The sequence below is a fragment of the Mustela putorius genome, unplaced genomic scaffold (assembly GCF_011764305.1).
Source record: "Mustela putorius furo isolate JIRA1106 unplaced genomic scaffold, ASM1176430v1.1 tig00003962_pilon_pilon_pilon, whole genome shotgun sequence".
Taxonomy (NCBI): Eukaryota; Metazoa; Chordata; class Mammalia; order Carnivora; family Mustelidae; genus Mustela; species Mustela putorius.
The window spans coordinates 4,938,063-4,961,586 of NW_025422106.1; the positions used below are offsets into that span (position 1 = coordinate 4,938,063).

The 23,524-nt window shown below is 39.1% G+C and overlaps 1 protein-coding gene and 1 pseudogene across 4 annotated transcripts in view; one reads left to right on the top strand and one right to left on the bottom strand.

Annotated features, from left to right (window-relative positions):
- Window positions 1-23,524, bottom strand: part of SPAG9 (sperm associated antigen 9) — a 138,371-nt gene that overhangs the window by 98,816 nt on the left and 16,031 nt on the right. For all 4 annotated transcript variants that reach the window (XM_004764847.3, XM_004764844.3, XM_004764845.3 and 1 more), the window contains exon 2: window positions 4,772-4,892. In XM_004764847.3, coding sequence (XP_004764904.1) covers window positions 4,772-4,892 — 121 coding nt within the window. The remainder of the gene's footprint in view (window positions 1-4,771; window positions 4,893-23,524) is intronic.
- On the top strand, window positions 20,527-20,627 carry LOC123389230 (annotated as a pseudogene).

A 23,524-nucleotide genomic window follows, 5' to 3' on the forward strand; every position in this document is an offset into this window, starting at 1 on the left:
AAATGCTAGGCATACAGCAGTATAATATTTTTAACTGTATTAAAATGTCTTTATTTACTTGACTCATTTAAGATAATACCTGGCTTATAAGATATATACAAAAGAATAATACAAAAAAAATGCCAAACAACATACAAAAGAACGAATATAAAGTATTTTGTGACAAAGAAAGAACCCGTTACTGCCACATCATGAATAGCAAGGTTGATTATAGACTCCTTCAACAGTTGTCGAGAACCAACAGGCCTTTCTCAACCCACAACTGTGTTTTTCCACCCCATGTATGTTTCAGATTCTTTCTTAAGGCTCACAGATGTTGTTATTGTTACTTCTTGTTAACAAGAAGTGTTATTATTACTCCCAGATATAATATAGCATTTTTAAAAATCCTTTATTCACGTTGGGAAAACCAAAAACATATCCTACATAGTTCAAGTTTTGAAAAGAGCAACTAGAAATCTCCAAAATCAAATATAACCACAAAACCATTAACAAAATTTTTATAAATGCAATTTCTCAATATTGTGAAATCATACCACAACCTGATGATTCCAAACTATCAAAAGCTGTAATCTATGTCCTTAACTCAGTTCCTATTTCTTGACGTTTTCATGCTTCTCAAATAGCAAGTAACTACAACCAAAATTTCCCCTTTTAACACAGGAAGTTGTCTTCAAAGCAGAACTTGGGACTTTTACTGTGGCTACTTTTTAAAGAGGATATGTGCCCTAAAACAGATCATTAGAATTGACAGACAATCTTCAAAATTGAAGACTCTAACATACAAATATAAAAATGGAAATTGGGGGCGCCTGGGTGGCTCAGTGGGTTAAGCCGCTGCCTTCAGCTCAGGTCATGATCTCAGGGTCCTGGGATTGAGTCCCGCATCGGGCTCTCTGCTCAGCGGGGAGCCTGCTTCCCTCTCTCTCTCTCTGCCTGCCTCTCTGTCTACTGTGATCTCTCTCTGTCAAATAAATAAATAAAATCTTTAAAAAAAAAAAAAAAAAAAAAAAAATGGAAATTGGACAAGATACTGTTATCACATTGCACTAAAAAAAATGTCACTAAACAGAAGAAACTGCATCGATCCTCTCTATTATAAATATCATTATCAGTAATTTCTATGGCCTTCAAGAATTGTTTATTTAAAAATAGAAGTTAGGAAAACTAAAAAACATTCAAAACATTTTAAAAGTTTAAGACAATGAAAATAAAAATAGATGTCACATTACAGTAACAAAAAATCATGATACACTTTTTTTTTAAAAAATTGATGAATAAAGAAAAATAATTGATGAATAGTCTGATATTCTGTTGCTTATCATATAAAAAAGAATTCACATACTCTGACATACACCTATTTACATTTGTTTTCATCTTTTAAAAAAACATATTCCCAGTCCTGGTTTCCCGAAATGATAAGACATTGGTGATACTTAAAGATTACCTCTTACTTCTACCTTTTTTAAAAATAAGGAGCTTTGACTCATATTAAGGGATTTGAGGGAGGGAAAAGTAGGAAGGTTAAATGAAAAAAGAGTCAAACATTTTGCCCCCACCCACATTTTTTTCAGGTATTTAAATATGGTAAATGAAGACTTGGAAGAAAATTTTAATTTCATATTAAATTTCACATTTTAGATTTCATACTATACCTAGTTCAGGCTTAAAGAAAAACAGAAGGAAGAGAGAGAAAAACAATTAGATGGAAGAGAGAAAAAGACTCCAAGGTATCAAAGGAAAAGGATTTATTAACCCAAAGCATTAATAAAAGACTTATTATAGTCTCAGCTCACAGACCAAGAGTTTTAGTATTATGAATTTTGTGCATCTGAATGGTCAATTTTGACTGACCATGGTTTTAAGTTTTTTAACTGTTACTTAGACATCAAGATTTATTTCAAAATTGGATGGCAAACTTCCAGGGGGGAGAAATTCTTGGTGGGATATTATATTAATAACAAAAATGAAGTTTTCAGATTAAATTTAGCTCAAAGATTAGATATCTACCTAATTTCCTCATCACTTGCTTAGAGAATTAGAAATCATTTTTAAATGATACCTTATTTTTAAAAATTAAGTTAAGATGGAAAACACTAGTAATCAGTACTTCTGAGAGAGAAATGAGGAGATAGATACCTCAGAGCATAACAATTCCAAAAAGCTGGATATGACTCACTAGTCTGGGTAACAAATCTTAATTAAAAGCCTACTTTATTTTGTTTACATTTACCGGAAAAGAACAGGAAGCAGGTTTTTAAAATTTTAATAATAAAAGGATAAACTGTATATGGAAAAACATATACATTTGTGTGATATGAAAACACAATCAAGTTAGAATTCCATTTAGAGACTTTTGCGAAAAAAGTAGCAGTATCTCCTTTGAAATTTTTATTTATTTATTTGTTTGTTTGTTTGTTTGTTTATTTTAGAGAGAGACAACACAAGCAGGGATGGGGCAGAAAAAGCTAGAAAATCTCAAGCAGACTCCATGCTGAGTGTGGAGCCCAACTCGGCCTCGATCTCATGCCCCTGAAATCATGACTTGAGCCAAAATTAAAGAGTCGGACACTCAGGGACTCCTGGGTGACTCAGTCAATTAAGCATCTGCCTTCAGCTCAGGTCTTGATCCTGGAGTCCCAGGATCAAGGTCCACATAGGGCTCCCTGCTCAGGAGGGACTCTGCTTCTCCCTCTGCTCCTCACCCAGCTCGTGTTCTCTCACTCTGCCTCTCTCTCAAATAAATCTTTAAAAAAATCTTAAAAAAAAAAAAAAAAAAAGAGTCAGACACTTAACCAACTGAACCACCCAAGGTGCCCTAGAAGTATCTCCTTTGAATGTCAGACAGATGGTTTCAGGTAATTCATCTTATAATATCTCCCTTATCATTAAAATAGTTTACTTAATGTATAAAAGGAGTCCATACAAGAAGTTCCCTTCTAAGTTAAAAGCAAATGTCCTTATCCAAAACTTGGTACTCTTTGGGAATCAAGAGGAAACTATAATAAAATAAAACAATGAGGTTTGTTCTGTCCACTCTGCCTTTAGTGTCTGGTTCTAAAATACAATATAATCTCTGATATGAAAACACAATCAAGTTAGAATTAAACAGTATCTCCAATAGCTCTTTTTCTTCTTCTTTGAGTAGAGAATGCTCAGCTCTTGAAATGTACCAAAAGCTAGCAACTGCCACAAGACTGTTTCTCTAGAAATACTGGTACTCAGAGCAGTGTGACTCTACTAATATATTTGTTAGTGTTTGGACTGTGGGGTCCATCGTCCAGCTCTCTAAGACTCTAAATTTCTATGGCAGAGTCACAGAAGTCATTCGGTATATTCAGTGTGAACAAAGGAAGTACTCTAGGTACTCCTACAAGGTATCTAGGTATCTACAAGTCTAAAAGTACAAAGACATGATACACGGCTCATTTTGTCTCACTTCTGTTACCAAAAGTGGCTTCTGGTACCAAACATCCACTAGTTCCCTTCCATGACATTTGCTTAAAGGCATGTGAGATTTCCTTGAATTCTATAATGCTCGAATTCCAGGTTCCCAGTGATTTGATTCGAGGTTTAGCTCTATTAGGCCATTCCAGAGTACTAGAGGAAGCAGTTACCACACTCCAAGCCAGGTAATGAATAAAAGTTATCCACCATGAATTCCTATCTTTAACAGCAGGTGTCACTATGCAGCCTTAACGGTTCATGTAGGAAGCCAGCTGGTCATCTACTGCTCCAGAAATTCTGGAAGTTTACAGCACTGAAAGGGAAAACTTGAAGGGTTCTCTACCTGCCCAAAGCAAACATGAAAACAGTCCATGAAGTTTCTCCCCATTTGTTTTTCTAATTTTGACTTAATTAGGTCTAATTCATAAGCCAAAAAGAAAAATAATCCTTGGAGTCTGAAACAATAGTTATTTTTAAGTCAAGAATACAATGAAATTATATTAAAAACAAAATAATTCTGAAAAATGATATTCTGTTCCCTTACACTCCCTCAGTTTTTCACTAGAAAAGAATGAAAAAGAGAATTCGGTATTTATTTTTTTAAAGTAAACTCTGCCCAACATAGGGCTTAAACTCACAAACCTGATATCAAGAATCACGTGCTCTACCAACTGAGTCACCCAGGTGTTCCTCGAATTCAGTTTGTTTTTTTTAAAACATACTTCAGAGCTAGAGTTTTTGTCACATTTGTAAATTTCAAAGCAATATGGAAAGCAATGGAACTTAGTGTAATGGATCAAAATGAGAAGAAATGATGCACATGCACACGCCCCAGAATCCTGCATAATGGATGTGGCATAATGTTAACTGTAAAGGCTGAGAGCTAAATTGAAGAAGAGAGTCTTTTTTTTTTTTTTTTTTTTTTTACTTATTTATTTGTTGGGGGGTAGCAGCAAACAAGCAGAGGGAGGGAGAAGCAGGCTCCCTCTAGGACAGGAGTTAGATGCAGGGCTCCAATCCAGGACCCTGGGACCATGACCCGAGCCAAAGGCACACACCAAACCAACTGAGCTACCCAGGTGTCCCTGAAGAAGAGAGTCTTAATAAACATATCTTTTATTTAGTTATTTCTGCAGACATCAGAACCACATGAAGATGTGAGCAAAAAAGAACTGAACCTAGCTTCCAGGTCTCACTCTTCAGTCTGGGATGATGACAATTCCAAGCACATATTTGGAAGCCCAGTCAAATACCAAGATGAGTCATTGTGCTATTAGAGCCCACTCTTTAATGTGTACTTATGACGAGAAGTGTTTTTACTTACTCTGGTCAGCATAGTTTTTTGCTTTGAGTTCAAGTTGTCTTGTTTGAGATTCTAAAGATTCCACTCGGGTCTGTAAATCCTTTTTTTCCTGTTCTTGAGAGTCTTCAAATTCAATGAATTTCTAACAGAAAAGAAAAGTATTATGTTCATTAGAAAAATAAAAAATTTTTAGCATTATCAACTCCTATGTTTCCTGGTATTGAGAATGACAATTAGGCATTAATTACTCAGAAAGATTTAAGAATCAGGAACTTACGCTGATTTTCTTTTTTCTTTATAAAAACTTCCAAATACAGAAGGAAAAACATGACCAAATAGTTTATGAAGTGATTCCACTTCATGTAACCAGCATTCCAAAAAAAAATACATGCATCCTACTCCAAATATATGAATCCTTTAACTAGCATATTTGCATATTCATGAGTTAAAGACACAGTTTTCAGTGTCTTCACAGTGTCAGACACAGTACAACATATGAAGAACTAAAGGATGACATGACAATCAATATTAGTTCAACAATTATTTGGTTAATAAACAATCTCTTATATTACCTGAACTATGGAATTTAAATTTCTAAGAAAAAGAGCAGTTACTAGAAAGAACTCCACTAAATTTATTAAAACTGTTCTTGTCAAGATGATTTTTTTTTTTAAAGATTTTTATTTATTTGACAGACAGAGATCACAAGTAGCCAGAGGGAGGAAGGGAAGCAGGCTCCCACTGAGCAGAGAGCCGGATACAGGCCTCGATCCCAGGGCCCTGGGATCAGGGTCAAAGGCAAAGGCTTTAACCCACTGAGCCACTCAGGCGCCCCTGTCAAAATGATTATTATTAGGGGCACCTGGGTGGCTCAGTGGGTTAAAGCCTCTGCCTTCTGCTCAGGTCATGGTCCCAGGGTCCTGGGGTCGAGCCCCACATCGGGCTCTCTGCTCAGCGGCGAGCCTACTTCCCTTCCTCTCTCTCTCTCTGCCTGCCTCTCTGCCTACTTGTGATCTTTGTCAAATAAATAATAAATAAAATCTTGTTTAAAAAAGATGATTATGGGGCGCCTGGGTGGCTCAGTGGGTTAAGCTGCTGCCTTCGGCTCAGGTCATGATCTCAGGGTCTTGGGATCAAGTCCCACATCGGGCTCTCTGCTCAGCGGGGAGCCTGCTTCCTCCTCTCTCTCTGCCTGCCTCTCTGCCTACTTGTGATCTCTGTCTGTCAAATAAATAAATAAAATCTTTTAAAAAATAAATAAATAAATAAATAAAAAATAAAAAAGATGATTATTATTAAATCTGACCATTAAGTCTCAGTCCTCTTCTTAACTGTTGTATCAGCATCATCTGACATCTGATCACTCACTCCTTAAAATGATTTTTTTTTAATCTGGCTTCCAGGACTTTGTTTTCCTTCTGCATTATTGGCTGCTTCTTGGTCTTCTTCGTTGCTTCTTCCTCTTCTCCCCAATTTCTTAACATTCACAAGCTCAGTCCTTGGACAACTTTTTTTCTTCATTATTTACTCTTATTCCCTGGTCATCTCGTGCAGTTTCACGGCTTTAAATACTAACTATATGCTGACAACCTCCAAATTTCTAGTCCAGTCTCTAGCCTAGACCTGAATTCCAGATCTGTATGTCCAATGCCTACTAAGCAACTTTGTTGATATGAATATTGAATAAGCATCTTAAACTCCACATGTCAAACTTGTTCCTCCTGTTCTCTTTTTTTTTTTTTTTTTAAAGATTTTATTTATTTGTCAGAGAGAGTGAGCGAGAGCGAGCACAGGCAGACAGAGTGGAAGGCAGAATCAGACGGAGAAGCAGGCTCCCTGCGGAGCAAGGAGCCCGATATGGGACTCGATCCCAGGACGCTGGGATCATGACCTGAGCCGAAGGCAGCTGCTTAACCAACTGAGCCACCCAGGCGTCCCTGTTCCTCCTGTTCTTACATGGATCATTTATTTACTATGGTCAGTTGTACACAGTCTAAGAATTTAGCAGGCTTAAGCTGCAGATGGACATCTTTTTTCCAACATATGGAATGAACACGCCTGATAAATAAAGCCAATATAAAGGAAAACAAAGAGAAAGGAAGAAGAAAATCCTAATTAAGATTTTTTTTTCTTTTTGACAGCGATCACAAGTAGGCAGAGAGGCAGGCAGAGAGAGAGAGGGAAACAGGCTCCCCACCGAGCAGGGAGCCCAATGCGGGCCTTGATCCCAGGACCCTGAGATCATAACCAGAGCCAAAGGCAGAGGCTCAACCCACTAAGCCACCCAGGCGCCCTGAAAATCCTAATTAAAAGTACTATTCGAGTCCTAGACTCAGTTGTTTTTACAACCAGCATTTTGGGGTTGTTTTTATTTTCTTCAGTTACATAAACCCATATATTCCTATTTTATATAAGCTTGAGATGGTTTCTATCACAAGTGACTGAAAGCATCCTAATACAATCATCTACTTTTCTTAAGAGCCATTTGGTTTCCTTTTATTATTAGATAATGTCCTCCTTATCTCTGTAAGACTAAAACCTACAACCTCTGAAACATTGGTTCTTAATCATTCAGGGGTCCACAGAACCATCTGATAATTTGATATATTGTGTTTCTCCAGAAAAAATGCCCTCACCCAACCCAAATTCTGAGTGTTTTCCTCAGGGACTCAGAGATCCCTTAAGTTCTTCCACAAACTCCACGTTTAGCACCCATGCCCTATACTTTTTTATGAAAACACTCCATATTTGTGAGGCTTCTGGGAAGCAACAAACAGCCACTGTTTACTCTTTCAGAATAAATAATCTAAAGATAACTGTAAGTAGAAGGAGTAAAGGTTATAGTAAATACAAGAAAAGAGGCAAAATGGGGTGACTGGATGGGTCAGTCAGTAGAGCATATGACTCTTGATCTCAGGGTCAGGAGTTCACACCCCAATTTGGGGAAAGAGCCTAGTAAAATTAAAAAAAAAAAAAAAAAGCCCCCAAAATGGGGCGGGTGAGGGAGACTGAATGGGACTGAGCCCTGAGTGGCTCAGTCGGTGAGTCTACTTCTTCCTCTCCCTCTGCCCCTGTCCCTTCTTACATGCTCTCTCTCTCTCAAATAAGTAAAATCTTTAAAAAAAAAAAAAATTGTTTAAGGGGCGCCTGGGAGGCTCATTCTTTGAGTGTCTGCCCTTGGCTCTGGTCATGAACCCAGGATCCTAGGACTGAGCCCCATATCCGGCTCCCTGCTTAGCAGGAAGCCTGCTTCTTCCTCTGCCACTCCCCCTGCTTGTGTTCCCTCTCTGGCTGTGTCTCTCTCTATCAAATAAATAAATAAAAAATATATTTTTTATATTTTTATCAAATAAAATATTTTTGATATATTTTTGATATATAAATATATAAATATATATTTATATATATTTGATATATTTTTTGATATATTTATTTGATATATTTTATATCAAATAAAAAATATATTTTAAGGGGCGCCTGGGTGGCTCAGTGGGTTAAGCCACTGCCTTTGGCTCAGGTCATGATCTCAGGGTCCTGGGATCGAGTCCCTGCATCGGGCTCTCTGCTCAGCAGGGAGCCTGCTTCCTCCTCTCTCTCTCTCTCTCTCTGCCTGCCTCTCTGCCTACTTGTGATCTCTCTCTGTAAAATAAATAAATAAAATCTTTAAAAAAATATATATATATATATATATTTTAAGCAAGCAAACCTGACAAATCATTCATTCATTCATTCATTCAAAAAATGTCTATTATTTACTATGCACCAGGCACATGAAACATGACTGTGAATATTACACTGTCCCTGCCTTCCAAAGGTATTTTACTAGCTAGAAACTGAATGCAAGTAGCAAATATAAAAGTTATGCTGAGGGGCACCTCAGTGGCATAGTCAGCTGAACAGCCAACTCTTGGTTTTGGCTCAGGTTGTGATCTCAAGGTCATGAGATCTAGCCCAGCATGGGGCTCCAAGCTCAGTGCAGAGTCTGCTTGGGAATCTCTGCCCCTCCCCGCTGCACTCTCATACTCTCTTCTCTAAAATAAGTTAATCTTTAAAAAAATAAAATAAAAGTTATGTTGAACAGAAAAGCAGCAGCTAGGGGTGCCTGGGTGGCTCAGTTGTTAATTGTCTGCCTTCGGCTTGGGTCATGATCCTGGGTCCTGGGACTGAGCCTGCATTTGGCTCCCTGCTCAGTGGGAAGCCTGCTTTTCCCTCTACAACTCCCCTGCTTGTATTCCCGTTGTTGCTCTCTCTCCATCAAATAAATAAATAAAGTCTTAAAAAAAAAAAAAAGGAAGACAGACAGACAAAAGAAAAGCAGCAGCTATGTAACAGGATGCTGGTGATGAACTCTGAGTAAATTACTTCAACATTTTGCCAGGGGATATAAGAAAAGTCTAAGAATTAATAAGAAAACGTAATTATTTTTTGGCCTGCTTTGAAAATGATGCTCCCTTGGCTAACTGAACTGCTATATCTGGGTTAAGTAACCGGAAATTTTAGGTTTCTTTTGTGCTATGGAAAATGCTATTTTATTTATTTTTTTTTTAAAGATTTTATTATTTTGGGGTGCGTTGGTGGCTCGGTGGGTGAAGACACTGCTTTCGGCTCGGGTCATGATCCCAGGGTCCTGGGATCGAGGCCCTCATCTAGGTCTCTGCTCACCGGGGAGCCTGCTTTCCCCTCTCTCTGCCTGCCTCTCTGCCTTCTTGTGATCTCTGTCTCTCAAATAAATAAAATCTTTTAAAAAACACAACATACAGCAAATGTTTACCAACTAATACTTATAATGACTTACCACCAACAGAATGGTGGTTGCCAGTGGCAGGGGCTAGGGGTAAAGGAAAGTGGTAAAAATGGCCAAATGACACAAACTTTGGCTATGAGTAAGATCTGGGGATATAAAGTACAGCATGGTGGCTACAGATAATACCACTATTCTATAATAGTTTTTACAGTTCCCACCACAAAAATTAAAAACTTATTATGTGACATGATGTTAGCTAACCTTATTGTGGTAATCACTTCACAATATGTACATATATCAAATCATTATGTTGTACACTTTAAACTTACACACTGTTATGTAACAATTATTTCTCATTAAGCTGCAAAAAAACTTTACCACCACTCTGCCTATTCGAAACTCCTGACAGAAGAAACCTCATCATGAGCACACAGCTTCGTGTCTGCTTTGTTTCTAAGCGACCCAGTTTGGCTACGGAAGGTCATGAATAATCCATAAGTTTAGCAGTCACTATACAACTATCTGCTTACTTCATAGGCAAACAGCACATAGACCTACCTAGAGCATTCATGCTTCAGAACTGTTCACATTTTATAATGACTATGGAGCCTTTATATCTCTATCACCTTAAACCTTAAGTAAATATGGCAAAAGACCCCCCCCCAAAATGACGTGACCATTCTTGGACTGGCAGAGCTATTATCTGCAAATGGAAATCTCTTGTTTCTGCAGTCTCCCTTCACAGGAAGGCACTGGCAATAATGAAAATATTCCAAAGCAAATACATAATGCCAGGTCTTTCCTTCAAGCAAATTAAAACAGATAAACGTAGAGACTCCAAAACAAACTGCCATCTCTCATAATGGTGTATGTTTTCCTTTCTTATTCTAAACAGTGGATCTTAAATTAAACTTTTGGAATCATGTACTCCTTTGAGAATCTTTCATGAAAATAGATCCTTTCCTAAGGAAGATAAATATATGAAACACAAAACTATGCATTCAAATTCACTGCATCTTCAAGGTCTACAAGAAATCAAGAATGGTTTTCTCCCATTTATAAAAATAGTAAATGTTGATTTCTTTTAAAATAATCTTTTAAAATTCTCTCTGTTCCAAAAATCCAAATTTTAAATGTGTATTACATCTTGGTTTGGAAATGTACAGCTGCCACCCGTTTAAAATGCTAATGACTATTACACAACAAAAATAAATACTCCTCAGTTCTGATAAGGCATGTTAACAGATCATAAAAGGGCACGGAAAGCTAGTAGGATAAACACATCTTAAGGGCTTTAAGAGTAAAAAATGACTGAAATTTTCTAAATTTGTTACCCCCAAAAAACACCTGTCAAATAAGCTAGTTTTGTGCCATTGTTTTGTGAAATATCCCTGGTAACATACATAACCTTTGGAATAGAAGTTGCTATAGGACACAGTAGCTCAGGAAACACAACACTGATAAATACGAAAAATTTCAGAAAATGTCCTTGCTCTATGGCAAGTAACAATAATGTAAATGTAGGAAACACAAGAATTTAAGAAAAAGAAAATTGGAATAGAAATAAAGAAGGTGGCATGAAATTCAAGTAGATGCCAAAAGAGGGCTTAGCAGAAAAAGGTTTAAATTCCTGGTCCTCATAGAAAAGTTGTTTTTTCTGGGTGGGGGTTGGGGATAGAGTACGAGGGAGGTTAGGTTTCTTTATTCTATACCCAACACTCTCACTCTACAGAGAAAATAATTAGGGAACAGGTGATATGGGTTATTCTTTTTTATTTTTAAAAATTTTTTTTTCAGTATTCCAGAATTCATTGTTTATGCACCACACCCAGTGCTCCATGCAATGCGTGCCCTCCATAATACCCACCACCAGGCTCACCCGAGCCCCCACCCCCCGCTCCTCCAAAACCCTCAGGTTGTTTTTCAGAGTCCACATCTCTCATAGTTCATCTCTCCCTCCAATTTCCCCCCAACTCCCTTCTCCTTTCCATCTCCCCATGTCCTCAGTGCTATTCCTTATGCTCCACAAATAAGTGAAACCATATGATAATTGACTCTCTCTGCTTGACTTATTTCACTCAGCATAATCTCCTCCAGTCCCATCCACGTTGATACAAAAGTTGGGTATTCATCCTTTCTGATGGAGGCATAATACTGCATAGTGCGTATGGACCACATCTTCCTTATCCATTTGTCCGTTGAAGGGCATCTTGGTTCTTTCCACAGTTTGGCAACTGTGATGGGTTATTCTTTTTAGATGCTTTCCACTTCTCTTTCCTGCTCAGAGATCCTTGGTGGGTCAGTAGCACATGTAAGTACTGCTGAACCTCAAACATGACTGACTCTGGTTTCAAAGTCTTCTTGGGGCACCTGGGTGGCTCGGTTAGTTAAGGGTCCAACTCCTGATTTATCAGCTCAGGGTCCTGGGCTCCACAATCAGCAGGGAGTCTGCTTGATATTCTCTCCCTCTCCTTCTACCCCTCCCCCATCCTACTTGCTCACACACACTCTCACTCTCTAAAATAACTAAATAAATCTTAAAAAAAAAAAAAGAAAAAATGAAACATGTCTACTTTCTACTCCAGCAATTTCAACCTAACACACACACTAATTGAGATAACATAAAAATAGGAACATATCCCATTCTGTCACTTTTCTTTTTTTTAAGATTTTATTTATTTATTTGACAGAGAGAGATCACAACTAGGTAGAGAGGCAGGAAGAGAGAGAGGAGGAAGCAGGCTCCCTGCGAGCAGAGAGCCCGATACAGGGCTCGATCCCAGAACTCTGGGGATCATGACCTGAGCCGAAGGCAGAGGCTTTAACCCACTGAGTCACCCAGGCACCTCAACCATTCTGTCACTTTTTTTTTTTTTAAGATTTTATTTATTTATCAGAGGGGGGGGCAGAGAGCAAGCACAGGCAGACAGAATGGCAGGCAGAGGCAGAGGGAGAAGCAGACTCCCTGCTGAGCAAGGAGCCCGATGTGGGACTCGATCCCAGGACACTGGGATCATGACCTGAGCCGAAGGCAGCTGCTTAACCAACTGAGCCACCCAGGCGTCCCCATTCTGTCACTTTTTAATCAAAGAAAAAAAATCAGGGCCTCTGGGTGGCTCAGTTGGTAAGTGTCCACCTTTGGCTTGGGTCATGACCCCAGGGTCCTGGAATCAAGCCCCTCAATGGGCTCTGCACTCAGCAGGGAGCCTGTTTCTCTGTGGCCCTTTCCCTCTGGTCATTCTCTCTCTCTCAAATAATAAATAAATCTTTTAAAAAAATAAAGAAAAACATCACAATTAAATAAAGCCACACACCTATTTTCAATGACTATTCTCCAGATGTTAGGAGTACAGAATAAGCAGCTGGCAGTAAAAAGATATTCATTACAACTATTAAGCAATATTATTTACTCTTAAATAACATACTAAATATAAAACTAAAACTCTCTATCTACCCAACAAATCCAAGCAGTTACTTCATGACAGACATCAGGGAAAAAGAGTAAACAGTTAACAATATAACACGCCAAGTACTATAATGGAAGCAAGTATAAGGAGCAATAGGAACATAGAGAAATAAGTGACTAAACCTGCTTTTATTTTTTTCTTTAAGATTTTATTTATTTATTTGAGAGAGAGAGAGAGAGACAGAAAGCAGGGGAATGAGCAGGGAGAGAAGCACACGTCCTGCAGAGCAGAAAGCCAGACACAGGGCTTGATCCCAGGACCCTGGGATCATGACCTGAGCCAAAGGCAGGTGCTTAATCAACTGAACCACTCAGGTGCCTCCTAAATCTACTTTTGAAAAGAAAAGCCAAAAGTCAAATTGTTTAGTGAACACATTTCAGCAGTTCAACTTTATAACAATTATAAATTAACCTATCAAATTTTTCTGGACAACACCAGGATTTGGGTATTTTTAAAACAAGTAAATTTCTTATTGATAGCAACTAAACAGTGTTCGTAGCATTTTATCACACAGTAGATTCCAATCACTATACTTTTCCGAGCTGTCCTATATGTATGTACCTGTTTTTAATGTTGTCTGTCTTATGTGCTGTTCTTGTAAGTTTGCTATTAAAATACAATAAACTAGGGACTCGGGACGCCTGGGTGGCTCAGTTGGTTAAGTAGCTGCCTTAGGCTCAGGTCATGATCCCAGCGTCCTGGGATCGAGTCCCACATCGGGCTCCTTGCTCCGCAGGGAGCCTGCTTCTCCCTCTGACTCTGCCTTCCACTCTGTCTGCCTGTGCTCGCTCTCGCTCGCTCTCTCTCTGACAAATAAATAAATAAAATCTTTAAAAAAAAAAAAAACAATAAACTAGGGACTCCTGGGGGTTCAGCTGGTTGAGTGATCAACTCTTGATCTCAGCCCAGGCTTGATCTCAGGGTGGTAAGTTCAAACCCCACATTGGGCTCCATGCTGGGCTTGGAGCCTACTTACAAAAAATAATATATTAAACTATTAAAAGAGAAAGAGAGAACAGCAGCCCAGGGCCATGTAGGTGGCTCAGTCGATAAAGAATGTAACTCTTGATGGGGGACTCTTGATGGTGTGGTCAGTTCAAGTCCAGGTTGAGTGTAGAGTGTACATTAAAGAAAAGGCCTGAATTTCAGCTGACTATGAAACAGTTTACCTGATGAAGTGAGGTAGAGACATTCCAGGCAGAAATAACAGCACATGCAAAGACAGGCATAAAGACCATGGCATGTCCAGCAAAATACAATTTAGGGTTGAAATTTGAGGAGATCATGTAAAGAATAAACCATGAGCCAAAGAATAAGTTGAGAATCTCTCCTCTGATTCACAAATGGACTGAGTGGGCAAATAAGATTCCATTCGTCCATCCATCCATCCATCTATCCATCCTCTCAACACACAACTTAAGTTCTTATTGTTCTAAGTATTCTAAGATGCCAGGAAGGTTACAAGACAGCCCTTGTCCCTATGTTTCATTGCTTGAAATTAAGCAAAAGAAAACAGGCATTAAACATAGGTGCCTAACAAAAGATGTATTTTTGAAGATCTCACATAATTCAATAGTCACCTAATTTGAGGTTGATGCTGATAGAAGATGGCTAGTGTTTCTGTTACTAACCAAGTGACATCAATATGGGATGTAACAGCACAACCTTGGTTTACAATTCAGTCTCAGGTTGTATATGACATGATTCTTTCAAGACTTCTACAATAAAGAGTTAACATCTCAAAATTCAAATATGAAATGAGACTTTTAAAAAATCACACAGTTTGGGGCACCTGGATTGCTCAGTCAGTTAAGCATCCAACTCCTGGTTTCAGCACAGGTCATGATCTCACAAACTCTGGATTAGGCTCTCTGACCAGCACGGAAGTCGTCTTCTCCTCTCCCTGTCCTGTCTCCTCTGCTCCTCTCCCAATCTCGCTTTCTCGCACGTGCATGTGCTCTCTCTCAAATAAACAAACTTAAAAAAAATTTTTTTAAATCACGTAGTTCAAGTTCATACACAATGCAACCACACTGTAATCATGTGTGACACAGGAAATAGCACAAGAGGGATGCCTGGGTGGCTCACTTGATTAAGCAACCACCTTCAGCTCAGGTCATGATCCCAGAGTCCTGGGATCAAGTCCTGCATGGGGCTCCCTGCTCAGTGGAGAGCCTGCTTCTTTCTCCCTCTGCCTGCTACTCCTCCTGCTTTGTGTTCACTCTCTCTCTCTGTTTCTCTTTGACAAATAAATAAAATCTTGAAAGAAAGAAAGAAAGAAAGAAAGAAAGAGTATAAGCTATCAGAAAAAGTGTAAAATATGGGGGGACCTGGCTGGCTCAGTCAATAGGGCATGCAACTCTTGATACTGGGGTCATGAGTTCAAGCCTCACGCTAGGCACACAGATTACTTTAAAAACAGAGAAAAAAGAAAAGTATAAATAGGGAATTAATGATATGAGAACCTTGAGAAGACACTCCTGAGACATTTAAGCTAAGACCTGAAAAATAAGTGAAAGTTAATCAAGCAAAGACAGACTGAAAGAAACCAAGGACAACCAGAATGGCAAGAGTAGAGAAAAATGAGAGAGAGGGACACCTGGGTGGCTCAGTCAGTTTAGCCTCTGATGGTTACCAGAAGGGAGGTGGTTGGGGGTGATGTGGAGAACAAAGGCAAAAGAAATACAGATAAAATTCAATTTTCTGGGGTGCCTGGGTGGCTCAGTTGGTTAAGCAGCTGCCTTCGGCTCAGGTCATGATCCCAGAGTCCCAGGACTGAGCCCCACACTGGGCTCCCTGCTTCGTGGGGAGTCTATTTCTCCCTCCGCCCCTCACCCCACTTGTATGCTCTCGCTTGCTCCCTCTCTCAAGTAAATAAATAAAATCTTAAAAAAAAATTTAACTCTTCTTACAACCTATAGCCCTTTGACAAATACCTGAGGCACACAAAGTATGGCATTCCTCCAGGAACCCCCAATCTTAATGTTAATGCCTTGCTCGAGGTAAAAGCAACCTTAGTTGGACAATAGCTAGCTAGGCCTCCAGGATCCTGTAAGTTTTCTTTGACATATGAAAATCCTTTTGGAAACTTCCTTTGTCTTCACCTCCCCCAACTCCTAAGTATATAATCAATTGCTTTTCACAATCCCAGTGCAGCTCTTTCTGTCCCTGGGTCCTATCCCCATACTATAATAAAACCACCTTTCTCCACCAAAAATGTTTAAGAACTCTTTCTTGGACATTGGCTCACAAATCCCACTTCAAATCACATCAGGGGGATGAGTGAAGTAAGTGATGGGAATTAGGGAGCACACATATGATGAGCACTGGGTGATGTATGCAAGTGTTGAATCACTCTAATCAGTTGTACACATGAAATTAACACCTGTATATTAACTAACTAGAATTTACATAAAAACTTTTTAAAAAGGAGGTAGCTATGGGTAATATAATAGAATTGATTTTTTTAAAGATTTTATTTATTTATTTGACAGAGAGAGAGGGATCACAAGTAGGCAGAGAGGCAGGTGGACAGGGGTTAGGGGGAGCAGGCTGAGAGCCTGATGCAGACCTCAAGGCCAAGACCCTGGGACCATGACCTGAGCCAAAGGCAGAGGCTTAACCCACTGAGCCACCCAGACACCCTAGAATTGATTTTTAATATCAAAGGGAGCTACCTGTGAGGTATGCAACTGCACATACGGGGTATCTATTCCTAAATAAATTATCTCACTATTTGGAATGAAACTAATACAATCCAACTGCAGGTTAGCAATGAGGATCAAAGTCTTTGAAGAATGATGAAAAGTGTTATTTTTTCATACATTCCTTATGGGCTTTAATATAAAACATTACATGTAACATGACCATAAATTTAAAAACTGGAGGAATAAACAAACAAAAGATTTGGAGGCACATATTAAAATAATGGCGAGGGGTGCCTAGGTGGCTTAATCAGCTAAGCCTCTGCCTTCAGCTCAGGTCATGATCCCAGAGTCCAGGGACTGAGCCCCACAACCGCCAGCTCCCAGCTCAACTGGGAGTCAGCTTCTTCTTCTGACCCTCTCTCCACCTCTCGAGCTTTCTCTCTCTCTCTCTCAAATAAATAAAATCTTAAATAAAATAAATAATGGTGGGGCGCCTGGGTGGCTCAGTCAGTCAAGCATCTGTTGGCAGCTCAGTTCACGATCCTGGAGGTCCTGGGATGGAGCCCCTCAGATCCCCTCATCAAGTTCTGCAAGGCTCCATGCTCAACAGGGAGTAGGCTCCTCCCTCTGCCCCTTGCTCCCTCGGCTTTACTCTCTGTGTCAAATAAGTAAGTAAAATCTTTACACAAAAACTTGAAACAACAACAACAACAACAAAAATCAAGGCAGGAGAACAGCAGTTTTCCAAATTCCAAAAGTATTCAACCCCTGGAAAATTCTGGTTACTCCCCTCCTGCAGAGCAGCAGTTTGTCAAATGTCTCAGGAATGTTGCTGTAGAGCACACATCTCCCCCCAACCCTGTGTGTTTTTGTCTTTACGTTTTCTCTCTCACCCATCTTTTTTTAAAAAGTGTTGGGTGGGGAGGATTAGAGCCCATGCATGGGCTTTTTTAGCATGTATGGTAAAAGATAAACCTCTCTTCACTAAATGCCCCCTTCCCCTCTCACTCACTGATCAGCCAACAACAACATTGACATAACTTCAAACAGTACTCTCCTGGGAGCAACTAGACACTGTTAAAAAAAAAAAAAAATCAGTAGACAATACAGACTTATGTCAGGATCTAAAAAGAATAAGCTTTGTGACGAAGCAAAATGGTTTCAAGTCCAGATGGCTTATAGGGGCTGTTTTGCCCCACTGTTGTAGAGAAAAACAAATGAATACTTTGAAAAGGCAAGCGCCCGAAGTTTAAAAAAAAAAAAAAGTCCCTAAAGACTGTTCCTAATTGGGAGTAAAGATGCAAGAGCTAAAAAAAGAAAAGCCCTTTATTAGTAACTTTGAGTACAGTAGTTGTCTAAAAAATAATACCACCAAATAAAAGGCTGACGACTTACTAATGCTAAGTATCCCCACATTTACTCTGCAGAGTGGGGGAAGGAAAATATTGCATTATATTAGTAATTATGATCAAATTCTATTTGATAATACTATCAAATTTGATAATACTATCAAATGGAGTCTGATAATAATCAGTTCCATTAAATGTATTTTTTTCAATGTAGTATCTTTTTTTTTTTTTTTAATTTACTTATTTGACAGAGAAAGAGCCCGAGAGAGGGAACACAAGCAGGGGGAGTGGGAGAGGGAGAAGCAGGCTTCCTGCAGGATCAGGGAGCCCAATGTGGGACTCAATCCCAGGATTCTCGGATTATGTCCTGAGCTAAAAGCAGACCCTTAAATGACTGAGCCACCCAGGTGCCCTTAATGTAATATTTTTAAGAAATGAGAAACCATATACTTTTTAAAGTTTTTTTTTTAATAAAGCTAACTTTTTTTTTTAAGATTTTATTTATTTATTTGACATAGAGAGAGAGAGAGAGAGATCACAAGTAGACAGGCAGGTAGAGAGAGAGGGGGAAACAGGCTCCCCGTAGAGCAGGTAGCCCAATGGGGGCTAGATCCCAGGACCGTGAGACCATGACCTGAGCCAAAGGCAGAGGCTTAACCCACTAAGCCACCCAGGCGCCCCTTTAAAGTTTTTTTTTTTTTTTAGTTTTTAATTATTTAAGTTATCGCTACACCCATGGTGGGGCTCAAAATCATGACCCCAAGATCAAAAGTTGCATGCTCTTCCAACTGAGCCAGCCAGAAACCCAAGAAGATAGACTATATTAAACAATACCCAAAGGATATGATTTCCCCCTCCAATCCAAAATGTGGAATATTTTCAAATAAAAATGGTCCAGTTTCTTCAAAACCCAATGGCAGGAGGGAGAAAATGGAGAGCTATTAGAGATCAAGAGAAACTTAAGAGACATTAACCAATGTAAATTTGTGAACCATCGTATTTGACCCTGATTAAGACAACCAACTAAGAGTTCTTGATCTCTGGGGGGGGGGTCAAGCCCCATTCTGGGCACAGAGCTTACTTAAAAACAAACAACAAACAAACAAACAAACAAACAAAAAAACACAGGGCATACAGTTGGCCCAGTTGGTTGCACTAGTAAAAGTTGGTAACATCCCGGGCGCCTGGGTGGCTCAGTGGGTTAAGACACTGCCTTCGGCTCAGGTCATGATCTCAGGGTCCTGGGATCAAGTCCCGCATCGGGCTCTCTGCTCAGCAGGGAGCCTGCTTCCTCCTCTCTCTCTCTCTGCCTGCCTCTCTGCCTACTTGTGATCTCTCTCTGTCAAATAAATAAATAAAATCTTAAAAAAAAAAAAAAAAAGTTGGTAACATCCCTAATACATCCCCAGTGCCATTCCAGAGCAGCCAGGTGGCCCTCCTGCCTACCCACACAGAAGACAGGAAATATGTTTTCTGAATAAATTCAATAAGAGATTCTATTTTTTTTAAGATTTAATTCATTCATTTGAGAGAGAGAGCAAGCATGTGAGCACAAGTGCAGAGGAGAGGGGTAAAGGGAGGAAGAGACACCCCACTGAGCAGGGACCCTCCCCCACTAGGGCCTCAAATCCAGGGCCCTGAGATCATGACCTGCGTGGAAGACAGACATTTAACGACTGAGTCACCCACCCATGTACCCCTCAATAAGAGAGATTCTAGACAAGGGAATACCACATTTTAACAAATAAGTGCCAAATGAAAAGAAATGAACTAAGTGAAAACCTATATACCAAGCAGCAACACTGATAGCCCCCTTTCTGTTCTGGCCCTCACCCAGATTCTCATAATGACTAGGCTTATCTACCACTCCACTCCCCATGACATTATCTTTCCTTGGAAAATTCAAATGCCTCTGAGCAAAAAGACCATGGGATACTGAAATCTGGGTTCCCAATTGGCAATGAACGGCTTCCAGGCACACAAAGCTTCTGGCCCTCCTTTTTTTAGTGCCTCATGCTTAAATCATGAAGGGATAATTAAGGGTTATCAGGCACTTGAAGCTCCAACCTGAAAGAGAGAGGCCAAAACTACCAGAAAAAAATGGGACTGAGAAAACAGACAAAACAGGAACAAATGAAAACTATAATTAATATACTCAAAGACCAAAGAAAAGTCATTACATCCATGAAACCAGAACAGTATGCTATTTTTAGAAAAAGGTTGGGGTAGGGGAAGAACAAGAAGGAAGAGCTCATTGAAATTATAAAAGTATGAACTGAAGAATATAGCACTTATCCTATCTTTCCTGTACAAACTATACCTTAGGGTAATCAAATGGTTGATGAGGGAGAAGTTCTCTTTTATAAGAAAATTAGGTAAAAAATGCTGAAGGAATAACTAAATTAGAAGAGCACCATTTCCCAATCCTTAATGAAATAATAGGGACTATCCAGTCACCATTCAGATTTTGCTGGCTGTCTCATAAATGTTCACAGCCAGGATGCAAACAAAGTCCCTATGTTGCATTTGGATGATACATCTCTTAGGTCTAATTAAAGTACAGATTCCCATGTTAGCTTCAGCAGCACATATACTAAAATTAGAACATACAGAGACTAGCATGGCCCCTGCACAAGGATAACAGAAATTTGTGAGGCATTCCATAATTTTATGTTTACTGTACTGGAATTAAAATTCTTTTTTTTTTTTTTAAAGATTTTATTTATTTATTTGACAGACAGAGAGAGAGAGAGGAGGAAGCAGGCTCCCTGCTGAGCAGAGAGCCCGACGCGGGACTCGATCCTGGGACCCCAAGATCATGACCTGAGCTGAAGGCAGTGGCTTAACCCACTGAGCCACCCAGGCGCCCCTGGAATTAAAATTCTTAAAAATAAAATAATTATGTAAAGTTTCCCCAGTCCTTTTCCCCCAATGATCTGTTACAGTGATCATATAAGGGAATACTATAAAGCCACTGTAAAGAATAATTTAGATTTATCCAGACAGACACAGGTTGCTGCCAGTTGTGAGTGGAAACTGAACAGGCAATTCACAGAAAAGGCAAGCAGATCATCAATAAATGTAAGAAATATCTCAACCACAGTGGTGATCTGAGAAAAGAAAATTAAAAGCTTGTTTCACAAATATCAGATTAAAAACTAAAACCAAAAAGTCTGAGAGTGTCAAGTGTTGCTAAGACACAGGGAGGGGCGCCTGGATGGCTCAGTCAGTTAAGTATCGGACTTCAGATGGCTCAGTCAGTTAAGCATCTGACTTCAGCTCAGGTCAAGATGCCAGGGTCCTGGGATTGAGCTCATGGGTTGGGCTCACACTCAGGGGAATGTCTATTTCTTCCTCTCCCTCTGCTGGTCCCCCCTTCCCTCCTTCGGAGGGTGACTCTATCTCTAAAATAAATAAATCTTTTCTTTAAAAAAGTGAGGTTTCTCTAATAGGCAGGATTCTAGAAGGATTTCTATAATGTTTTGGTTCTATTTTGTTTATCACAAAGAGCATGTGTTGTATTAACAGGAAAAGTAATGGGGCACCCGGATGGCTCAGTGGGTTAAGCCTCTGCCTTGGGCTCAGGTCATGATCTCAGGGTCCTGGGATCAAGTCTGGCTCTCTGCTCCCCGGGGAGCTCCCCACCATCCCCCAAGCCTGCCTTCTGCCTACTTGTGATCTGTCTGTCAAATAAATAAATAAAATCTTAAAAAAAAAAAAAAAGGAAAAGTACATAAATTAAAAAAAAACTTTTAGATAAAATAACCAAATAAGTATGACACATATAAATTTTACTCACACACACAAAAAGAATTTTACTCACTGCCCAAACTGTCATCCGTAATTATATAAATGGAATCGAACATGACCATTTATTCCACATGAGCTACACTATTCTTACCTCTGTATATTTCATATTCCTTTTAGTCCTTGTGACTGACTACCACAGCACACAGAGAACATTGATTTTCTACTATCTTACCTCAAAAAACAAGAATAAACCAAAACTCATTGGCCTAGGTAAGAGGCTATCAACCAGGAATTGATTACCACACTGATAAAACCTGAAAAGGTGTAGCAGACCAGCCAAGTAATGCTTTCCCTACATGTCACAATTTTGTGCTTCTGTAGGTAGGTGATCAATATTTTATACTTCTGACTTTAATTTACAGGTCTTAAAGCTTGACACTGTTGTTTATTTCAAAACTTGACTCTGTTATAAAAATACATTTCTATTATTAAGAAAAATCAGAAAATATTATCCTGAATAGTATATAGGTTAGTATTGAAACTCTAAAAATTATCTACAAAGAAAAAAACAGTGATGGGCTGGCTCAGTAAGTTAAGTATATGACTTCAGTTCAGGTTATGATCCCACGATCCTGGGATTAGACCCCACTGTTGGGCTTCTCTTGGGGAGTCTGATTCTCCCTTCCCTTCTCTCTGCCCCTCCCTCCACTCATGTGTGCCTGTGCGTGCACGAGCTCTCTCTGTCTCTCTCAAATAAATAAATAAATAAAAGCCTTAAAAAAAAAACAGTGGATAATCTTTTCAGTTGTTTTCCAGGTTTTGCTTTTTAACATTGTTGGGAATTTTCGAATCTGCATAATGGAGAACAGTATAATAAACTTCTACATAACATCACCTAATTTCAATAATTATCAGCACATGGCCTGTTTTGTCTGTATTCTTCCTCTTTTCCTCCAACAAACCTCAGCATCATAACAATCACTGCAAATACTTTAGTATGAATTAAAGATCCATTTTATTGCTTTGAATGAACGTCATCAATGGCTTCTTACGAGAACACAAGTGTAGACTTCTCAATTCTACCTGAGCCCCCATCAGGCCTGAATGAGCAGCTCCTCCATGATTTTCCTACCTCAACCCCTCCCTTTCCTCTATGCTGGCTGACTCCTAATTTTAAATTGTTTCCTACCTTAGAGCCTCATTTCCTTGGTCTATAACACACTCCTTTGACGGTCTCCTCCTCATCCTTCATTTCATAACTAAAATGTTATATCCCCTGTGGCCTTCCCTGACCACCCTACCAAAGAGGGAATATGGTTATTATTTTCACTTTTTACATATAGTTTTAATTATTTGGAGCACACATATGCCTTTTTTAAGAATTAATTTTATACTATTCAAACTTTAGTTATAAAATTAGACTTGTGTCTTATTTCCAGATGTTATACACACTGACCTAAAAATATATCTGAACTGGCTTATCTGAATAGTTACAAAAAAGGAACTTGACAAAATTCAGCATCTCCTCATAATGAAAACACTCTACAAACAAGGAATAGAAAAGAACTCCTTCAAAAAGCATCTACAAAACCCCACAACTACATCATATTGCATGGGTAAAGACTGAATGCTTTCCCCATAAGATCAGAAACAAGACAAAAATTTTACTCCTGCCAGTTCTACTCCATATTGTACCAGAAGGTTATAGTTAGGGTAACTAGGCAAGAAAATAAAAGGCTCTCAGATTGTAGAGAAAGAAGTAAAACTATCTCTACTTGCAGATGACATGATAATGTATACTAAAAAATCTTCATGAA